Source organism: Carya illinoinensis, chromosome 16 (assembly GCF_018687715.1).
Source record: "Carya illinoinensis cultivar Pawnee chromosome 16, C.illinoinensisPawnee_v1, whole genome shotgun sequence".
NCBI lineage: Eukaryota > Viridiplantae > Streptophyta > Magnoliopsida > Fagales > Juglandaceae > Carya > Carya illinoinensis.
The window spans coordinates 1603273-1626812 of NC_056767.1; the positions used below are offsets into that span (position 1 = coordinate 1603273).

The following is a 23540-nucleotide window of genomic DNA, read 5'->3' on the forward strand; positions in this document are numbered from 1 at the left end:
AAATAAAAAAAATCCCAAATCAGAATGTATGGGAGACGTGCAAGGTGCTATGAGGAATGTATGGGAGACGTTGACGTCCTCTAAAGAATGGTGTGGAATTTTTTGAGTTTTGTATGCTTTGGTGTGCGATGAAGATGAAGAGGGAATGAATATTTTATATCCAAAATATAATTTGGTCAACAACTTGGACTAATCAGATTAGGCCAATGAATTTGGTATTGGTTAAAAATACTATATATTTGTTGAGTTTGGTATATATATGATTTATGCAACTTAGTTAAATTTTGGCTAAAATTTTACTATAGCTAAGCCACTAGTAGTGCTCTTATCAACTCTGCAATAAATTAAATTATACCCAATTGAATTTTTTTTAAAAGAAAAATTTTGGAACTTGAAAATATAAATCTTAAAAATTTTAATTCTAATTATTTGTAAAAATTATTTTAGTCACCATTCCAATCGTTATTGGTTACTTTTTATTATTATTTTGAAATGAATCTAAATTTCATTCATCATTGAAGACTTATATCAATTCACTTAAGTATACTGTTACAGGTACACGTCTTGTGAACCTTTTGCGCACACGCCGATGTGGGTTATAGTCATTGAAAAAGAAAAAGGATAAAAAAAAGGACAAAACGTGATTAAAATGATTTCAAACCATAAGTGAGGTAAACCAAACCCAGCGCCAAAATCGAAAGAGAATGAAATCGACCCAGTAGTGCCAAAATCCATTCCGGTCAGAAGAAGCTGCACAAAAAATAGTAGAAAAAATCAAAAGAGTCTTGGAGACAAGTTGAAAAACCTGTGAGCCTCTCTGAAACGATGAGTTTGGGACTTTTTTTTTTTTCATCTATAAAACTATTTTTGTACTTTGTTATTAATCTTCCTCTGGTTCGAATTTTACAAACGAATGGGTCTCTGAGAGTTGTCTAATCTGTCCTCAAAATCAAACTATCTTGTTTGTTAGTATCATTCGCACCAAAATCTTTATGAAACCATAAGTTTCGTTAGTTTCTCTGGAATATCTCTCATTGCTCACCCAATAATGGTTTTATTATTATCTCCTTAAGTTCAAATGTCATCAGTTTTCTTAATAATTCGTTCTTTGATTTTGTCATTGCAAACTAAAGCTGAGATGAGCGTGGCAAACAGCTATAGTTTATAGCTTGAATGGGTTGGTTTTGATGGATTATGTGTTTTGGTCTTGAGGATTGTATTATTCTTTTGATAGAGATTGCTTCATGGAGATTTGTGTGAGAATTAATTAATTGAAATTGTGTGAAATAGACTGAATGGGTTGGTTTTAATGGATTAGGTGTTTTGGTAATTATTTGATATGCATTATTTGAATTGTTTATGAATGTTACAAATTATTTATGCACTAAATTGTTTATGAATGTTACAAATTATTTATGCACTGAATTGCAGGAAGTTAGATCAGTTAATGGATATTTGTGTGGCTTTTCTATCTTTATTTCTTGTTTTTTTTTTTTTTTTTTATAACGTAGTGTGGCTTTTTCTTGAAAGTGATTGATGCTTGCTTTAAATTGTTGCTGATTACTGAATTTATGTTATAGGAAATTTAGATTAGCAGGCAATTAACTCTAATTTTTTGTCTTAGAGTTTTGGATAAGAAATAGGGTGATGGAAAGTCCCTTAAAATTTACATGATAGTATGATCAAATGTTGATGTTTTTGTGACATTTTAGCATGATAGACCTCCATCTGTCATATTTGATGAGAAAATGATTTTGTTGCTTAATGGAAGTATAGTTCAGTTTTGTTTATTTTAGAGGTTTTTTATTCAAGATGTACTACTTGTAAGAACATCCTCGTTGGCTTGGCCAAATAAGGTGCTTGGCTAAATTTAGACTAATTTGACTAAAAAATGCACCACACTGAATTGGGCAAATGTAAATTATTTTAGACTTCTGCTACAGTCCCAGTCCAAATATGAAAGACAGTTTTCGTTGGCCAAATAATAAACAATTATTTTATCACTGGAACCGAGGAAGCTGAAGTCAGACACATAGAGGCGGGAAGGAAAAGTCACTCCCTCCATTTCGGTACCGAACTCATTTTCTCCCTAAACTCTTTCTTTGTCTCTCTCGATTTGCATCCACGGAAACGGTCCACAACCCACGGTTGTGCACGTCTACTCCCACGGCTTGGCCCTCCACTCTCTCTCTCTCACGGACGATCCTGATCTGTAAGTTTCCTTTCATTTTTTCTCTTTAGGCTCTCGGTTTTTCAGTGATTTCCATCTGTTGGTTTGTATTTCTTACACTATGGATTGTCTATCATTTTCTTACCATACTGAGAAAACGGATTTAGAAGTGGGATTGACAGTTAGGGTTTTTCATTGAGCACAAAAAACAGGTGTAGTTTTGTTTGGTTTCCAAGAACTGAGTGATTGAAGACAAAGTATGATGGTTTCTGTTTGGTTTCCGAGATGGTAGATGGTTTTCTGTTTGGTTTCCGAGATGGTTTTCTCTTGGGCACTCTGAAACTCTGTTTGGTTGGTAAGATTGTGTTATGATAATCTAATAAAAATCCTAAAATTTGTTTGGCTCCAGAGAAAATGTGGGGGAGGTAGAAGGAAAAATTGATTATTTGATTTAAAAATGGTAAGACTAATTATTATCATTCTTAAGACTAATTATTTGATTTAAAAATGGCAGACCTTCAACTTCATAGATCAACTTCCCGGCCTTTAACTCCCACTTTGCCCCGTTCTTCATCCTCATAATTAAGTACATGCAATATCTCTCATCATGATCTTATCAGAAATTGCTAACAATTAACTATATATGATTTTGATCATTTCCTGTTTGTATGGGTTTTGAAAACTTTTAATTGACTCAAAAATATTGATAATCTATGTTAATTAGACATAGACATAACTCAATATGTTAATGATATTAATTCGATCAATCGCAGGACATGAATCATGATACTATGACATTATATATACTCTTTAATTTCAAAGAATAATAATAATTTGGAAGATTGGTCTAATTCTTGTCCCTAATTTCAATACTTGAGTTTCAAATGAATCAATGGGATTGATCTTTTGGTCAGAACCATATATATATATATATATATATATAATGGCTGATATCACTCAAAACCAAGCAACTTGATAAGGGTGAGAGCATGGCCACTCAAAATTCATATGATAAGTATCAAAGACATGAACTGTTTGAGCAATAATATTGGCCATGTCAGGTTCCTAGCTAAAAGATAAGAGCATGCTATAGAACAGTTGCTAAAGAACTATTAATTCTCTTCATTTAGACGCAAAATACATTTTCCTTTAAATAAAAGGACAACCGCTGACAAGTGGGTTGAAGAAATAAATTGGCATGGGAAGGGCATCATGTGTATCCATGAACAACACCTCCACCAAAAGCCTTATTCTGTTTTTCTGTGCTGCTACCATGGCCATGGATCCTAACCAAGTTCCTCCTCAAGTTCTAACCCCAGATTCGAGCCCATGCCCAACTACCACAAGTAAATGAACAATCCCTTTCTTTTGAATCCATTTTAAGATGAGCATTAGATTAGGATATTCTAGAAAACACATGGCTCAACAAGGAGGAGGGCATGGAAGCCACATTTAACTGTGCAGGAAAAGGAAACATGTTTCAGTGACTCATTCCTATATAATCTGATGAAGAAGATGCAATATGTGTTGCGATTAAATACTTAAATATATATTTCGATTTTTTTTTTCTTTTCTACCATTTTTAGCAACCAATTGGTCTTACTTGCTCACTATTTTTTAGAAGTGTTCTTACTTGCTCACCATTTTTAGAAGTGTTCATACTTGCTCATTGTTTTTTGTATTACTTGCTGAATGATGCATTGACTTTATTACTTGCTGACTGTTTTATTTAGGATGGATTCACACTTATTGGATGATCCATTTTTCACCACACTATTGCAAAGTGGTGGAGAAGGTATTATTAACCCCCCCATGGCTCGTGTCTTGCATGATAATATTGTTTATGAGGTTGAAGTGACACAACCTGAAGGGCAAGTAAGGGCACGAACTAAACTATCCCAACGGGGTGTGTCCTTCATCGTGGAAGAAGACAACCTCCTTGCATCAGGGTGACTCGACATTAGTATAGACGCTATTAGGGGGACAGATCAAAAGTCTACCCAATTGTGGATAAGAATCTATGATTACTTCAATACTTATAAAAAACCTAATTGGCCTGAACGTTATGTGGGGTCATTGACTAATCGATGGTCAACTATCCAAAAAGCCACAAACAAGTTTTGTGGTTGCTTGACCCAAGTCGAATCAATGCATCCAAGCGGTAACAATGAACAAGACAAGGTAAGTTTCTAATTATCATAAATTTGGATTGTAATATGTACTAATATTTTTATGATTGATGTTTAGATTGACAAGGCAAAGGTATTGTACCGATCGACACAAAAAAGCAATTATAATTTGGATCATTGTTGGACTTATTGAGACACCAACCAAAGTGGCAAGTGCATATGGATAATTTGCCAACAAAGAGAAAGACGGGCTGCCCTACTGTTCCAGCTGCCAATGCCATAGATGTTGAGGAAAATGAGAGCATGTCTACCAATTTGGAGAAGCCGCTAGGCAAGAAATCTGAAAAACAAAGGGAAAGGAAAAGGAAACATGAAGAATCTTGTAATAGTCAATTTGATGAAAAGTTAAGTAATATGGAAAGTGATAGGAGGATAATGATGATTGAGCGATAAGAGACGGCAATGAAGGCTGACAAGGACATGGCTGAGATAATTTCACTTAAGAAGAAGAAGATGGAGATGGAAGTCATGATGTTGAATGTTGATAACATGAATGCAGTGCAGCAAGAATACTTCAAGTCAATTCAAATTGAGATTCTAGAAAAACATAAGACTGAATTGAATGAAATGCAGTAGCTGGAGGAGGGAGAAGTGCACTGGAGTTGCTGTTTTGCACACCCAGTAATACCACGTAAATTTAAAAATATTTGGTAGTTGCTATTTTTGGTTAATAAACTTATTTGCTGATGGTTTTGCACACCCGAAAACAGTTACTAGTTGCTATTTTTAGTAAAAAAACATAGATTAATATTGCTCTATCTCTCTGTTTTGCAGTTGGTACTTATTTATGAAATGGAAGACTATTTTTTGGATGAAAGACTACTTTTTGGTAGAATATGACAGATTGGAACCTACTAACTGATTTTTTGAATGTATATTGATCACTTGTAACTGCTGTTATGTATAATCTAGGGGTTTATTTTTGTGCTACTGTACATGGTAACTAAAGTGTAGATTTATGTATTTCCTCTAGGTGTTTATATAAGTGTTTTTTGCAATTAAGATGGTGTCGGAATATTTGGATCCTCTAGGTGTTTATGTAGGTGTTTTGTAATTAAGATGGTGGAGGAAGTGTAGATTTCCTGATGTTGTTTATGTCACTGTTTTATAATTAAGATGGCAACTATCAGTGCAGATTTCCTAATTCTGTTTATGTAGAAGTGTTGAAATTAAGACGTTTTCTTGATTAAGGTGTTTATGTATGTGTTTTGTAATTAATATGTTTTGTAAATATTGATTTATGTAAGTGCAGTGTTTTTTTTTTTTTTTTTTTTGTATGACTTCTTATATGTTGCTAGATATTTGGTTAAGATATTTAGTAAATCAATTATTAGGATTAAATGAGATTTGGTTAGAATTTTTTTTCTTGATATTTAGTTGATAGAATTTTGTTAGGATTAAATGAGCTTTGAAAATGTGTTTTTTTAATATTAATTTAATTATAATATAATATTGCTTAATATTAAATTGGTAGAATTATAAAATGTGATAAAAATAATTTTTTTAAAAAAAATTATTAATTTAATAATATTTTATTATTATATAGAGAATAAATGGCTAATCCAATGTGGAGATTGAATTTAGATAGAATAGACAAATGTATTTTCAAGTTGATATTAGCTAAATTTGAAGATGCATTTGGCCAAGCCAATGCTAATGCTCTAAGGCTTTTTTTTTTTTGATAAGTTACTTGTAAGGCCAGTTTTAATTCCTCTGGTGGAATTATGCAGTTCATCTCCTCTTATCATGGGAAAATGGGAAGAACACCAATCTCCGCTAACATCATCTAGCTCAAATCCTCCAACCATGGTGTTATATTTTTTAAAAATTTGTAGGATTGTGTTGAGTTGATATTCATGGATTTTGTACATGAATAACTTGTGTGATAACATGTTAGGACATACCATCAACTTCTCTAAACTTTGAAAATTACATGCACATGCATGGTTACTGTGGAGGACTTCCTACGCGGTCACCAGCTCTTCTGCAATATCCATATGACTACCAATATCCAAGCAACATTCAAGTGGTGATACAAATGTTTTCTTGAATTTTTTTTATAAGTTGGCTTTTTTTCTTAAGATTACTGTCATATATTTTTTGTTCGTTTAGCAAAATGCTGGTTACCCAACTCCTCTCATGACTACTGTGTGACGCCCCCAAATTCCGTTTGGGATCGGACGGACATTTGAAGCGTCGAGACATGCAACACAAGGTTACCTGCCCCCGTTCATGACATATAAGATGCAATAATCCTAACATGCATCTAACATTATGCAATATTCGCAGCGGATAATTTTTTTCTTTAGCAATACTATGCACCAAATTGAAAATATCCCAAATGCTTAAAACATACTTCATACATAAAGATCCATTGAATAACTAAGATCACAGCACTATTCCAAAATAGTTATGATCCAATAGTACTGGAGATGCAACTCCATCGTACAAGTAGTAATTTAACTACTGTATTAACATTAACGACGCACCGTCGTTCAGTCGACTGTGTCTAGTTGGTCAGCTCCTGATCCTCCTTCAGGTCCTGTAACAAGATCTACCATTCGGGGGGAATGGTAGTTGGGACTACCACAGTGAGATTTGATTACAAATCTCAGCAAGTTAACAAAAAACTTCCATACAGACTAATGATGCATGTATGACAGTAAAAGCATAAATGCATAATCAAATTCATAAGTAATTAAAGCATAACTTAGCGTACAACATAGCATAATTGACATAGCTTAAATTGAATCATGAACTGAACTTGACTTGACATGAACTTGATCTGAAACTTGACTTAGCATGAACTTGCTCTGAAACTTGAATTAACATGAAAAATACATACTCCACAGTTGTTGTGGCCCCATGTATTCTACGTGTAAATACATACTCCACAGTTATTGTGGCCCCATGTATTCTACACAAACTTGACTTAACATGAAAAATACATACTCCACAGTTGTTGTAGCCCCATGTATTTTACGCATCACAATTGTAGTTAAATACATACTCCATAGTTGTTGTGGTCCCATGTATTCTACACAAACTTGACTTAACATTAAAAATACATACTCCACAGTTGTTGTGGCCCCATGTATTCTACACAAACTTGACTTAACATGAAAAATACATACTCCACAGTTATTGTGGCCCCATGTATTTTACGTATCACAATTGTAGTTAAATACATACTCCACACTTGTTGTGGCCCCATGTATTCTACACATCATAATGTACTCAAGATGAAATGTGACTGGAATACGAAAGGACTAAAGTCCTGACGTAACATAACGTGACTTGAACATAACTTAGAATACATGACCAACTTGAGATAGAAACATTTCGTAACATGGCATAATATATAATAGACAACATATTTAACATGACATACTTGTAACAGTGAATATTACATGACTTGACTTACATGTAATAGATGACATACTTAGCATGACATACTTGTAATGTACAGTAATACATAACAGAATATATTATGTAACAGATAAAAATTGATGACAGAATAAATTCTGTATAATAGACAATTACATGATAACTTGATATGGCATGACACATATGATAATATACATACATACACTGTAGTTCTTTTACTTAGAACACATACACAGTAGACTGCTAGTAAGTTAAAAGCTAACTTACATTGATCTCCGCGTTTCTTATAAAACTTCAAGTGCGATCACGAGGAACTGTAATTAGTGATTCTAAAAGTTAGAACTAAATCACTAAAAATTTGAAATATGAAAAATACTAACTTAAAGAGTAAAATTTTGTCCTAAATTTTGTCTTAAAGTGTGGGAAAATGACCGTTTTACCCATAACTTAAGGATTTTGCATACTAACTCCAAAAGTTTCCAAAATTTACATTTCTCATGTAAATTTTGTCCTAAATTTAAATATCAACTCAGAAAAATTTAAAACAAAACACAACTATGAAGAACACACTATAGTCGAAACATCCATAGACCATTTCCGTTTATTTTTATTGCAATTCCTTCCAATTTCAAAACTCATGCTTAAACCAAAATTTTGCAACAAACATCTTCCAATCCTAAGTTCAAAACCATACTTAAAACATCCATTTAGAAAAAGCTAATAATCAACACCAAACTTTTATGTAAAAAGATCCAAGCACTTGAATCACAAGTTTTGACCTTAAATCAAAACATCTCCAAGAATTTCAAAAATCAAATCTTACTTCTAACATATTCATAATATCATCCTAACATCAACCATGCTTTAAATCATCAAACTAAAGTCACCAAAATCACAAAATAACATTTGGAGTTTTTGGTTTTACACTTAGTCCAAAAACAGAAACTTTTTCCTCAACTAGTTTTGATAAATCTCTTGATCTATGACTTATAAATATATGATCTTCAAACCAAACCATTATATGGTTTAAAAAGATGTCCTAAAACATATACAAGCTTCTAATTCAAGATCACATGGTTAGAAATTAACCAAAACATAAATTTAGCCAAGAATATCCACACTTTGGCTTATCTGAATATCTCTTTGCATAAAATTTCATATCTTTGAAACTAACATCAAATATCTTCAAAATAATAATATAACATGTATATAAGATGTTTAGGATCCTCCAATAAAATTATCAAAGTCATTAGAATAGGTTTAGACCACCAAAGAGTTAAACTTTCTCAAAACAGAAACTGTTTTTCCTCTTCCAGTTTCTAAGTTTCTAAATCTAAGAAAATCTTTCATCAAAACCTTTAATCATGAAAAACTCCTCAACCAATAGTCATATATACATGTTAACAATACTCCATAAAAATTTCGGACCAATATCTATCCATTAGCTTGGTCAAAAACTCCAAACTATAACATATTCTCCAGTTTATCTCCCAGAATGACCTTTCTATAGTTTACACAATATTTGACTGACCAAATGATCTTCAAATGGGGAAAATAAAATATCCATGTAAACTAGACTCAAAAAGGAACAACTTATATGAAGGAGACTTTATGATAAAACACTTACAAAAGCTTCGAAATGGGTGTACAAAAGACCGCTTAAAAGCTGTCCGAGAGAGAGTGTTTGATATTCTTTTAATGGAAAGTGTAAATGAAGATAATTTCGTGGGGAGAGGTGGCTGGAGATACTTATGGATGAGATATGGAAGAGATGAGGCTGGAGTTGAGAGTTGAGTGTAGTTTTCTCCTACCCAAAAAAAATCTATAAATGATTATCTTATAATATTCTATCCAATAATATCTAAAAAAAAATCAACTTAAGATATTTTTATCTAATAATATCTATCAACTCAAAATATTTTTACCCAATAATATTCACGAAAATTACCTCAAGATATTTCTTTTTATCCAATAATATCTACAGTTTTGAACAGACATTTTGTCCGAAAATATGAAAAATGTTATTGCGCCATAAGACTTTAAATAATCCTCCAAGTCTAATGGCACAAATCATAATACATTTTGACACTTCTAACTATCTCCAATAATCAAAAATACACTTATGATACCATAGTAAATAATAACACTAACTATATAGTTAGACAAAAACCTATACGATTAATGGATTCGTGAAAACTTATGAGGTTTTCACGAGATTCCTAAAGTTAATAGAAATTTCACAATTGAATTTCTAGCGGGCTGTTACATACTGGATCTGCCACAAGCGAAATAGCTGATGTAGAGGAAATACCCGATTCTAGAGAAATTGATATTCCTTATACCTCCACTAGAGTTGAAGAAAGTAACGAAGATAGACCAAATTTAGTGGAAACCAAGGATAGAATTACCTCGACATCTCAATTAGAGGATGAAGTTGGTGGTGATACGATAGAGGAGCCAAAGTTGGCGATGGAGTTTACTTCTTTTGAAAAAGTAATGAGTTAGTATAAACAGTATGATAAAAAATTTAGATTTGGGGTGATGACAAGAATGACTGAGAAGGGAGATGATAAGACTGTTAGATATGCCACCATTTGTTGTGCCCGTGGTGGGAAGGCCTGTAATAGGAAGTTGAATGTCACCAGACCATGTCCTACAGGAAAGACAGAATGTAAGGTAAAGATTAATGTCTTAAAAGTTGACGAAAAGTTTAAGTTGACAACAATTCATAATATCTATAACCATGACCTCAGTCCAAAAAAATCTCGCTTCTTTCGATATAATAGACAAATGAGTGACTCCATAAAAAGAGTCATAGATATAAATGATTTGGCTGGTATCCGAATGAAAAAGAGTTTTGGATCTCTTGTCGTTGGTGCGGGTAGTTTCGAGAACCTCTCATTTTTGGAAAAAGATTGTCACAATTATATCGACAAAGCAAGACATTTACGACTTGGCGCAGGTGATGCTGGAATGATTCGAGAGTATTTTTTACGGATGCAGTACAAAAATCCTAAATTCTTTGCATTGATGGATTTAGATGATGACGGAAGGTTAAAGAATGTCTTTTGGGCAAACTCCCGTCGTAGGAAAGCCTATCAATATTTCAGTGATGTGGTTACATTCGACACCACATATCTAACCAATAGATATGGGATGCCCTTTACACCATTTGTTGGTACAAACCACCACGGCCAGTCAATTTTGTTTGGAGGAGGATTGATATCCAGTGAGGATACGACGACGTTTGTGTGGTTATTCCAAACCTGGTTACAGTGTATGGATAGTATAGCTCCAAAAGTTATTATCACAAATCAGGACAGATCATTGAAAAATCTATTGCTATTGTCTTTTCAAAAAGTCGACATCGATTTTGTTTGTGGCATATATTGAAGAAAGTCCCTAAAAAGCTTGCCTCTCATACTTCCTATAAAAGTGGGATGAAAAAAGCATTGATGAAATGCGTATATGACACCCAAAGTGTTGAAGAGTTTGAAAAATGTTGGAATCAGTTAATCACCACTTACAACTTGCAGAAGAATGCCTGGCTACAAAGTTTATACACTGAGCATGAGTATTGGGTACCAGTGTTCTTGAAAGAGTTTTTTTGGACAGGGATGAGTACAATACAACGGAGTGAGAGCATGAATGTTTTTTTTGACGATTATGTTCATGCTAAGACAAACTTGAAAGAGTTCTTCAATTAGTTTGACAATACATTGAAAAAAAAAATTGAAAATGAAGCCAATGCGAACTTTCACTCATTTAACGTCATCATTCCCTACATATCTAGATCTCCGATCGAAAATAGATTTCAAGAATTGTATACTAATGCAAAATTCAGGGAAGTTCATAAACAACTTACCTGTCCTATAGATCTGGATTCAGAGTTAATTAAGAGAGATGGTGCAGTAAAGACCTATCTAGTAGAGGATGAAGATCGTGTGGAAGACTTCACTAAATTGGTTACATGTTCAATGGACTTTAGTAAGGATGATGTCGATACAAAGTGTTCATGTGGGTTATTTCAGATAAGGGGTATGTTGTGTAGGCATATTTTGACCGTATTCAAATGCAACGACATAAAATATGTGCCAAATTAGTATATTTTAGATTGATGAATGAAGGATATAAAGAGAAGATACACGTTAATCGACAACTTCTATGATGCTGGGGCTCAACGGGAAGATCCTAACAGATATTCAAGTCTATAAGATAATTACTCATGCAGCGGGCTCGAAAAAACATACTGAGGATGCAACATATAAGTTGTATGCAATGATTGACTTATATAGGAAAAACAAAGAACCCCCATCGATGACCCTCGACGATTCCAATGTTGTTACCTGTACAACACAGGAGACAGTTATAGGTGGTAGTTCACATAAAGTACTCAATCTACTAGTTGTAATAAAGAAAGGAAAATCTCCATCTCTAAGGAAAGCATCCAGGATGGAGAAAGACATGCGAAAAATTGCGAAAAATTAGAGCAAAGATGAAGAAAGTACAAGTCAAGAAAAAATGTAAACAGGTGCACATTAATTACTTTAAAATATACATTGTTTATTCGGTTTTATAAGTTATTAATGCAAGCAGTTACAAATCGATTGTGTTGCTTGTATATTTTAGATAGATGGAGGAGATACACAATTGCCAAATACGTCCAGGAATTTATTTGGACCATCAGAGATAGATATGTCTAATGTTGGACACGTGCAGGTATATTGATTTTGTTGCTATTTATAATGGAACTGTTATATTTATTTTGACGTTTGTTATGTTATTAGGAGCCTGTTGAAGACAGCTTAGTTGTCGACATTATTTGAACCCACCATTGAGAAGCAGTTATTGGGAGTCAAGAAAGCATAATATTTTTACATTTTTTGATGTATAGTAATATTGAAATTATACTAAAATTTGCATATTAATCCTTACAGATTAAATTTGGGTTGGATGGATCACAACTTGTCAAATTTGGGGTGGATGGATCACTACCGGTGCAACCTCGGTGACTTTTAAGTTCAATATTGATAATTTGTAAGTTCAATAATCAATATGTGCAAGCACATAATATATACAGCCAACATTACTAATGTTAGCTAGCAATCTTAGTTCTTAACTCTAAGTGTTTATTGGTGCTAGTAAGTTATTAATGTTTTATCTTATTTTTTACAACTTTATTTAATGGTTAAAACGAGTAAAGAAAATCTTAGGCACACAGTACAAGACACATGCAAGGCATACAAACAATAATAATTGTGTTGCATTTACTTGTGGTCCATTTGATAGTTGGATTGATGTTAACTCTGCTCCCCCATCCCTTCTTACTTTCAGATTCTTTTTTTCTTTTGGATATTACCATGTTTTTCCTTAATTTTTAAACCTCAATTAAATTTCTTTTGGATATTTACTATTTGGTAGCAGTGGCACCATTACTCCTAGTAGATATTAAGCTATACATGAGGGCTGGTCTCATTATTTGGTTTCTGAATGTTTTAGTTGGTTTTTTTGTTGTTGAATTGTGGCTTGATTTGTTGTTCTTGCAGGTCCTACCCAACTCGTCCATAGGTGCATAGGAGCTTGCACACAATCCCACGGTTACTAAACATCAATTTCAGATTTTCAGCGGAGACCAAGATTTGATGGATACATTGGATAGTTTGGTTGAAAAGCTTAAAACTTGTAGTTAGCACCAACTTATTTTGATGTTTCCCAGGATACAAATTGTTGATATTATGTTTTGGATATTATATGCTGGGTCCCAGTCAAATCCATTGTGAAACAAATCTGTAATTTACTTGTTTGAATTTTTAGTCGCAACATTCAAGGGCTGTAATTGTTGGATATGTATAGTCTCTTGACTTTACATCCAAAGCTGTAATGAAATGAACATGTTGATGTAGGGCAGGGAAACCAAACAACCCGCAGGATATGTATGGTCTCTTGCAACTTTTGGAACTCAATTTTATAGGTAAAAGCTCTAGATGAGGGATACGTGGAGCTGTGGTAAGAAGACGTAAACAAGTGGTTCTATGAAATGTAAAATAATCAAAGAACTAAAATAACAATGAAGGAGAAAAAGTGAATGCTAAATCATCCTTTTTATAGCATTAATTTTATTTTATTTTATTTTTGGTCAAAGAAACTTGAGCAACATATACTAGGAGAAAAAATGATTGTTTATTTTGCATTCTACATATCCTAGAAGGGGAGCATCTTGAAACCTGAGCAGCATAACTAAAAAAAAAAAAAAAAGAGTTCACTTTTCATTCATGTATATCCTATGCGGACTTGGATATCATATGGACTGATTACACAATAAAAGCATGAAACAATTCATAAATGGATTCAAATGCCCTCAAGGCTCATCCATATGACAACATTACATACACATAAACATATAAAAAGGTAAAACTAACATAGTAAAATTTTGTGGTTTTAGACCTGTTACCAAGTGCAATCTACATAGTAGAAAGGTAAAACTAACATATATAACAACGTTACATACACATAGCTACTAACTTTTAACACTAATCCAAAATCACTTATAGACTACCAAGTAACATGCTGCAACAAATGCAAAAGTCCAATACACTCAAAGTAGTATGCGTGGACGTCTTATTTCAACTTCACGTACAACAAGCACCAACTCCTTCATGAGGGAGTCCTGCATGATCTAAAACATAAATGCAATATAAGTATTTTGGTAAGTGAACAACTAAGTAAAAAGAAGCATGTATATACAACAGTAACTCATAAGTTTGCTAGAGCATCAGCCACACTATTCTATTATTTGTAAGAGTGAATCTGTCTCCTCTATTAATCCTAAATTAAGTTTGCAAATGATAGCATAATAATAAACCATATTTCAAAACATAATCATATGGCAAGAAAAACCATAAACAAACTTAACATCTTAACATCATAATTTCTAGCTAATGACACATATATCCTATGTATTACTATACACACATACACACACTCCTTCAAACACATAAAATGTATTACTATACTATATACAAGGAATTTATCATATCCTATGTATTTGGACTAGACCTTTTTAATTTTCAATAAAGTATTTGGTTACTCATAAAAAATAGAAGACATTTAAAGAATAACAGATCTAGAAAACTCAGGTATAAATACAACCTACCTGAATAAGTTGCCCTCATGTATGGATGCAGCTCCTTTATAATCCAAAGACGAAGATTGTATTCACCTGCAGGACTAAGACACTAAAAACAGGTTCTAAGTAATACGAAAAATGAGAAAAATAATATGTAAAGGCTATGAATATAAAGGATATGTAAAGCAACATAGCATATCAGAAACTAAAACAAGACTGAAATGAAATTAACAGAATAGCTGAACGCTACTGATCAAAGGCTTACATCACCACTGGGCCATCAAACTTAGCTTGACGAAACAACTGCTGAATACGAACTATCTATTGAGATGTTAGATATTTGATAGGCATTTTGGGGTTAAACTCTGGCCCCATCTCACCTGAGAATTTTTCTTTGATATAAATAAATAAGTTTTATTGATCAAAGAATGGCAAGGCCAATAACAAAATCTAATACCCTAACTAGGTAGGCACATTAGAGAGAAGGCCACTAAAACAAGCAAAAACCAACGCACCATTTCTTGTAGCCATGTGAGCTGCCAAAAAAGGTTAGTCATCAAGCTTTGGCACTCAAGACTAGTCCTTAACTCAGGCAGACACATACAAACATTCAATATGTACATGCATAAAAACCATTCACACTTCATGTATTCATTTGGGGAAACATAAACAATTCAAGACTAATATGAAATGTAGTGAGCAAAATGATTTAATTACTCCATACTATACCATTGTATGGAGCTTCAAAGAGGGAATTTGCAGGTAGACTAATGCCAAAAGCTGCCAGAGTGATGCCCACATTAAATCCAACACCACAACCAGCTCCAACATAACCAAACATATAACTTGTATTTGACCAAAGCACCTTAGTACCATTCAATGTGATATTAGTGTTAGATCAATTATACTCCTATTACTCAGCCATCTTAACTAATTATTTGATTAGTACAAGACATAAAGAATCATATGGAAAAAAGTTTATCTAAAAGGAAAAAGAAATTTCCTACTGCCATCATATTGTAAATAAAATGATTTTGAAGTTCCATCTATATTCTTCTCAATGGACGAATAGAAAATCACTCAAAAGCATATTCATACTTGTGGCTCAAGCAAAATATGAAAATAAAGGTCTATATAAGTATAAAGAGTGCAGAACAATAAAAAGTTCCAAAGTTATGTTTTGCAAATGGCAGGCTATCCAAAATTAAGGACCAAGCATGCATATTCTCAAACTTAAAAACTAACTTCCAAGAATTTTTTAAGCACAAAAGTAATTGTCTTTCGCAACATAAAAATGTGTGAATGTGAGGGATCTTGCCTTTAAATTCCAAAGTTATGTCATATAAATTAGAAGGACTATGAACTAAGAGGTTTTAGGGCATCAACTAAGCTTTCATTGACCAGAGTTAACACTACCCTTGCATTGGAAAGGTAATTAATAAACAACAGAGCACTCTTCTTCTTCTTTGACAAGTGGATATGAAGCTTTTTATAATTTTATATGAAGCTGTATCCATCAGATGGAATAAAAAATGAAACAAAATGCATATACTAATAAATAAAATGCATTCCTCATATTTACATATAAATAATATCACACTACATGCCAATGAAGCTATAGAAATTTGATTTTACTTCTATGCACTAAAATTTTAATGATGAGCTTTAAAAAAAATTAAGATCCTCTATATAGCATACATTGGCCACAAATTTGTGCAAAGATTTTGTTATAACGATGGAAATTTGTACAACAAAAATGACAATAATCATTTTTTTTATAATCCTATTTCTTTTTTCTTTTTTATAATCATATTTCTTATCACCCATACAACAGAAATTGTAGCTACTATTGTAGTAAACAATTATAGCCAACGATACTGTAATGACAAACACTGGTGGTATTAGTAACCTCCAAGAGGGTAGTCGTTTGAGCGAACTGAAGTGGGCTTTAGACGGCGTTGTAAACCTGTTCATGGTTGGACTCTCTGAGCATCTTCACAGTAAGGTAAAACACTTGAAGCTTGAAATAGATAAATGATACAGAATTAGTTTTCACTGGGGGCATTTTTTGGGTACAAAAAGAGGGGAAAGAGAGGGAGAGCTAAGGCGGGAACCATCCAAAGATATGGTCCAGTTGTAGAGAGTAAGGTATATGCACTGAAGGAGTGAAAGAAATCTAGCCATTGAAGAAATAGAAGCTAGATGTAGTTACGGCTTCCTGGGTTGGGGGTTGGGGTTAGGGTTAGGTTTCGGGCTTCGTGGGGTTGGTGAGAAGAAGAAGATGAGAAGAAGAGAAGTAGAATCTGCTTGCTGATTGTGGGTTGTCCAAAGAGAAGTGCTCGTGGGGAAGCAAAAGGGGATCTACGATGCAGGATTAGGTGATCGTGATGAAGACAAGAAGGGAAGGGAGCAGAGCATTTGAATTGAAAGATTAAATGCAGCAGCTGATTATATAAAACATAGTGTTTCATTTATCCATGTGGAGGTCCTTGTACGCGGAGGTTCCCCCTCCTGTGTGCAAATAGCTTTTTTCTTCACTTAAAATTGTAGACCGAATACATTGAGAAATATGTTACAAAACATGTCTTCATTAAGATCAAGAGCAACTTTTGTCAAACAATGAGTTGCCATATTAGCACTTCTATTAGTATGAACAGTAGACCAAGAAGTAAAGGATTTTAAAATATTTTGAGCATCTTCAATCAGTAATCCACCCAAGCACAGGTCTGTGGCAAACCTTTTTATCATGTTGACTACTTGCAATGCATTCCCCTCGAGCATAATCTTGGATACACCCATTTCTTTGTAAAATATGGCAGCCAACAAAGTACCATATGCCTCAGCCTTAAAAGGGTCCTCATTCATAGTTCTAGAAACTTGAAGAGTGCTAATAACATGCCTTTTGAAATCTCTAGCAATCACACTAATGCCTATCCTCCCATTTGCAAGTTTAGTTGTTGCATCCCAATTAACCTTGTAAACCCTCCCTTAGTTGGTTTCTGTCATGTGGTTTGTGTTTGGGCTAATCTGCTTGACGCCTTGTTGACTTGGAGATTGACATTTTTTGTAAGATACCAAATCTTTTTTAGCAGTTTTATTAAGAGCAATATAGTGTTTAAATCCCTTTCCATGAATGAGTTCATTTCTTCTAGTCCAAATCAAACTTGCAGTAATAATAACTTCCTCCAATTCTTCCAACTCTAGAAAACTGGTCAGTTGGTTCCATATATCAAAGAAAAACTCACTTTGGAAAGCCATCTTTTGGATTTTTCTACAACTCAAACTCCATACATCATTGGCATCAGAACATCCCCACAAAACATGCCCTAACGTTTCTGAAAATAAACCACAAACTGAGCAGGCACCATCCTCAACAACTTTTATCTTCACTAGATTGGATAAAGTAGGAAGAGCTTCCTTGCATGCTCTCCAAATAAATACTTTGACAGCATTATGAATCTTCAATTTTCATATTGCTTTCCATCCATCCTTTTGGCTTCCCCCACCAAATGACTCACCTAGAGACCTGACTGTAATATCTTTGTGAAGATGGTATGCACTCTTAATAGAGAAGATACCATTTTTCGTATACAACCAAATCGGTTTATCTGCTCTGTCCCCATGCTAATAGGCATGGATTTAATCAACTCAAGCTCATAAGGTTCAAATAAAGCATTTAAATTGTTTACCTTCCAAGCATTTAGAACATGATCTATTAAGTCAGCAACAAAGTGATGACTTCTAGAGGACAACTTAGGAGATAAAACCTTAGAAGCATAAACTCTTGGTATCCACTTGTCATCCCAAATCTTCACTCCTCTCCTATCACCAATAAATAAGCTCAGACCAGTAAATAGGCTCCTCCAGGCATATGAGGACTATAACCCATTTTGGCCTTCAACAGATTGCCATCTTTAAAATACTTCTGTTTAAAAACTTCAGCCATAAGTGATGAAGGGTTCCAGAGCATCCTCTAGCTTTGTTTAGAAAGTATAATTACATTGAGACTTCTAAAGTCTCTAAAACTCAACCCAACTTGATCCTTAGAATGGCTGACTTGATCCAATTTCACCTACTGGATCTTTGAGTGATCTTCGTTGTAACCTTACTAGAATTTTCTTCAAGAGTATGTTGAGTCTTTGAGTAATAGAGTGGGGAAGTACAAATATACCCATAGTATATGTGGGAATAACTTGAAGGATAGCTTTTATTAATACCTCTTTACCAACAACAGAGAGAGCTTTTGTTTTCCAATTAGAGATCATTATCCAAGTCTTGTTAATAAGTGAGTGAAATGCAATAGCTTTAGATCTCCAAATCACAATAGGAAGCCCAAGGTACTTCTCAAATGATCTAGAAGATTTAATCCCAGCTATGTTCAAGATGGATTTCTGAGTAGCTTTAGGAGTATTTATACTGAAAAATATTGAAATCTTTTCTTTGTTTAAAACCTAACCAAAAGCTTGTTTATAGATGCCAAGAATCTGAGATATTTTACACCACTCAACAATATTAGCCTTACAGAAAAGAAGATTGTCATCAACAAAGAATAAATAATTGGTTCTAAGAGGACCCTTCCCAATTAGAACACTAGTGATGCTTCCGTTCAACTCAGCTTGGAACAAGAGGGAAGATAATGCTTTTGCATACGTTATAAACAAATAAGGAGAAAGATGATCACTTTGCCTAAGACCCATTGAAGGACAGAATTCAGTTTGTGGGTTTCCATTGAGCAAAATAGAATAAGACGCTAAAGTTATACAAGCCATTACAAGAGAGCACCATCTTTAAGAAAAATCCAGTTTAACCATAATAGTTTCAAGAAAACTCCACTCAACTCGATCATAAAATTTACTTATGTCAATTTAAGAGTCGTAAAGCTTGATTTGCCTTTCATCCTATTGTTCATAACACTAGTTTTTTTTCACCCCTATATGCTTCATCTACCTACTTACACGGAGAAAAAGAGTTGAGATTTTTTTTTTTTTTTTAAAGTCGAAAGTGTTGGGAAACTTTTAAATTATAAATAAATTTGACAAAAATAAATATTCGACATATTTTGATGTGTCAACTTATAAAATAATTTTTATTATAAAATAAACTTAAGGGGAAATTATATATATATATATAAATTATATTACTTTTGTAGATTTAATTTAATTTAATTTAATTTTTTCTTATGGCCGTAAAACTAGTGGAGGTGAGTTTAGAGTGAGAGTGTTGTGGAGTTTCTCAGTTTGTATTGGGGGCGGGCAAGCAAAACGTAGAAAGGAGAGAAAAAAGAAGGAAAGAAAGAATGGCGAGCGAGGAAGATAGTGCGGTGAAGGAGCCTTTGGATCTCATTAGACTCAGCCTCGACGAGCGCATCTACGTCAAGCTCCGATCAGACCGTGAACTCCGCGGCAAACTCCATGTGGGTTCCTCTCTATATCTCTCGCCCTCTCTCCCAAACATAATAGCAAGTCTTGATGCTTTCTTGTTGGGGATTTTGGGGGGTTGGGGGGGTCTTTGTCTTACGCGGGCTGTATTTGTATTATTTATCTATTTCTTGTGTTCCTAGGGTTCTGCTTTACGGATCTAAAACAATGAAGGTTAGGGTTTCTGAAGTGAATGGATTGGTTGTTTGAAACGAGGAAAGAACATCCTTTAGCAATAGCAGAAACTAATTTTGGGCATTTGTGATTCAAGGGAGCCGTGCAGAAGATGTTTCTTTTTTATGAAATTGGTGGTCCACTAGACTTAGCTCGATAACATTGAAAAGGTGTCATTTTTGAAGTACAAAAATCCCGGTTGTTACTGGGGAAATTACAGAGTAGGTAAAAATTATATTTTTCGGTGCAATCTGTCAAGCGAGCTTTGATAATTTTTTCAGCTGTAGTGATGAAATGTGGGAATTCTTAAAGCCTTCGTCAAGAGAAATTTATATCCGACAAAAATACATGAGTGAGCCTGGGGCGAGCCGTATAAACTGGACTCCATGGGTTCGAAATTTCACATTCACACTCTTGGGGCCATTGAATTGGGGGAGTTTTCCCTTAAATTACCCAAGGTGCCCTTGCTGGAAACTCCTTGCCGAGGGCATGTGCACCCTGGAATTAGCCGATACTTTTTCCCAGACACCTGGTGCCAATAAAAAAAAAAATTATACTAGTGAGGTAGGAAGCTTAGTTTTGTTGTAAATTAGTAATTTAATGCAATTTGATGGTGCGATCATCAAATTGGTTGGGGTTTCTTGTTAGCATAAATATTTGTTAATGTATATTGCAAAATTGTACATTAGCTTGTGTTTAATTTGGATCATCAACTTAACTAGTCTTGACCATCCCAGAACAGATTCCCAGACTCAACCTTACGCTTCTCAACTTTTCTCTTTGTCCAAAACCATCCAATCCTAAACATTTAAGAGTAGAGTTAGCATGGGTGAGTTTGTCTAGGTATTGGCCAAAGAGTTCTTCTTAGCTGACACTAACTTTGTATTTTTTATAAGTTCTAGCCGACACAGAGCTAAGAAGAACACTTCCCAATTCATATATTTTTAGTCCCACTTGACCTTTGCTACATTTCTACTTAAACCAGTAGAAATTCCCACAACAATCCATATAGCAGTCTCTTCTAGAAGAAAAAATTGCAAGACAAAGTAGTCTTCGACTGAAGTAATTTGATCTTCGAAGATAAAAATGATCAAAAAATTTTTTGGTTCTCAAGTTTGTGAAGGCTGTGTACTTGGATGCAGCATGTTTGAACTAGTGATTTGAAGCTTTGCTCAAGAAGACAATTGTATTGAAAAGGAAATGAACATAAAGGAGAAAACAAGACGTTGTATATTCTCATTGATTTCGGCTTGCAATTTGGTCATTACGCAACAGATATGTTTATGCAACCGTTGATACATATTGTGGTTGAAAATCTGGTTTGCAGGCCTATGATCAGCACTTGAATATGATTCTTGGTGATGTTGAAGAAATTGTTACCACAGTTGAAATCGATGATGAAACATATGAAGAGATAGTTCGGGTATGTTTTAATCTCACCTTGTTTTTTCACATTATTCTCATTTATAAAAGGTTATCTTGTCCCCTCTAGAAGCTAAATATGGAAATGGAAGAGATGATGGGATGCCTTGCACCTTAGGCAAGGTAGAGGTGCCATTCTGGTGTTTCTGGTAGCTTTAATCGTTTAAGAACCTTACATTATTCAGGATGGTAACCTTTATTGCCAATGAAAAGGAGAAATATATGCTAACTTTCTTTTATAAGTAGAAATATATGCTAACTTAGTGAAACCTTTGGCTCTATATTATGATTCATGAAGTTCAGACTCACAATCATGGAAGTTTGTTTCTATTGTTGCATTGAGGAGTTTGGTTCCCATATAACCACCCCTATGCTGAGAGTTCAAATTCATTTATCTGTCTAAAAACCTTTTACTTTATGCATGGAAGAAATTTTTCAAGATGGAAGTAATGTTGACATCTCTTTTTTTTTTTTGTTTTTTTTTGGCATTGTTAATAATCTTCTTTATCACTTTATAGTCTGGATTTACTCTTCTTTTTATTCTTTTTAATCAATTTTGGCAAATATATAGGAATTACATATAGGTGAAACTTGGTGCGTAGATATTGACACTATGGGACATCATTACTCTCTGTGTTGCAATGCATGGTAACTATTTTTTTGGTGATTTACTCCTTTGGAGCATGTAGTATTTATTAATCACTATATTGATTCAAATTCTTATACTGGAAAAGTAACCTTAGAATACTAGTACCTTTCCAAACTCCAAACTTAGTGTGAGGAGAAAAAGAGAGACTTGACTTGATGTTCTGAACAGCGGCACAGGGTTGATGAGTTTGAGTGTGGTGAGTGAGAAACAAGAAGGCAGAGTAAAAGTCTAGAATAAAAATGCCATTCTTTGATCAATAAAATTTATTTATTTATCAAAAAAAAAAAAAAAAGTCTAGAATAAAAATCTATCGAGGGTTTCTAAGGTTTAATTTGATCGGATTTGACATCCACATATAGCCTGGACTAGATTTTGATAAAACTAGCCAGAACCAGTCTTTCCGGTTGGGTCAGTCCAGCTGGTTCTTTGATCACCCTATTTTTGTTACTGATGTACTATTTTTTCTCAATTACAGACTACAAGGCGCACAGTGCCATTCCTCTTTGTTAGAGGAGATGGTGTGATATTGGTTTCCCCGCCATTGAGGACAGCTTGATTTCGAGAGGAAGCATACCAGTCTATTTCACGCCTGCTATCACAGACCTTATTGTCCCTGTATTCTAAAACCCTTAAGTTTTTTGCATCGACTGAATTAGTATGTACAAGTTATATTCTGGAGCTTCCTTATTGATTTAGATAACTAAGTTATATTCTGGAGTTTCCTTATTGATTTAGATAACTCTTGATTCCATTTTCACTTTCGTATAAAAATGTAAGGCTGATGTTAGTGTACTACACAGGATTGGTTAGATAAGGCTGATATGTTGGACCCGACACGGGATAATACTTTGTGATGACTAAAAAGAGTGAGGACTCTTTAAATTTGGCCGGTGGTAGATTCCTTTTCTTTTAGGGCGGGGACAAAATGAAGGGGGTTGTCGGGTGGCTTTCTTTGTAAGAGTAGCATACTCCAAATATTAAACACATGCATAGCCTCGAAATATTT

The 23540-nt window shown here is 33.9% G+C and overlaps 2 protein-coding genes across 3 annotated transcripts; both read left to right on the top strand.

The window, feature by feature from the left end:
* Positions 1-10296: 10296 nt before the first annotated feature.
* On the top strand, positions 10297-12572 carry LOC122299591. Its single transcript, XM_043109975.1, has 5 exons — positions 10297-10799; positions 11540-11784; positions 11978-12135; positions 12376-12465; positions 12534-12572. Exons 1-5 carry the CDS (start codon positions 10297-10299, stop codon positions 12570-12572), a joined length of 1035 nt encoding a protein of 344 aa, XP_042965909.1.
* A 7505-nt stretch (positions 12573-20077) lies between these two features.
* LOC122299291 (sm-like protein LSM3A) lies at positions 20078-23329 on the top strand. Of its 2 annotated transcripts, XM_043109440.1 has the most exons (4): positions 20078-20285; positions 21791-21886; positions 22457-22533; positions 23010-23329. In XM_043109440.1, coding segments are annotated over exons 1-4 (291 nt in total). In that variant the 5' UTR covers positions 20078-20168; the 3' UTR covers positions 23011-23329. The 2 variants fall into 2 exon arrangements, with proteins under 2 accessions (XP_042965374.1, XP_042965373.1); XM_043109439.1 differs by lacking the exon at positions 22457-22533 and having other exon boundaries at positions 20083-20285.
* The last annotated feature ends 211 nt before the right edge of the window (positions 23330-23540 follow it).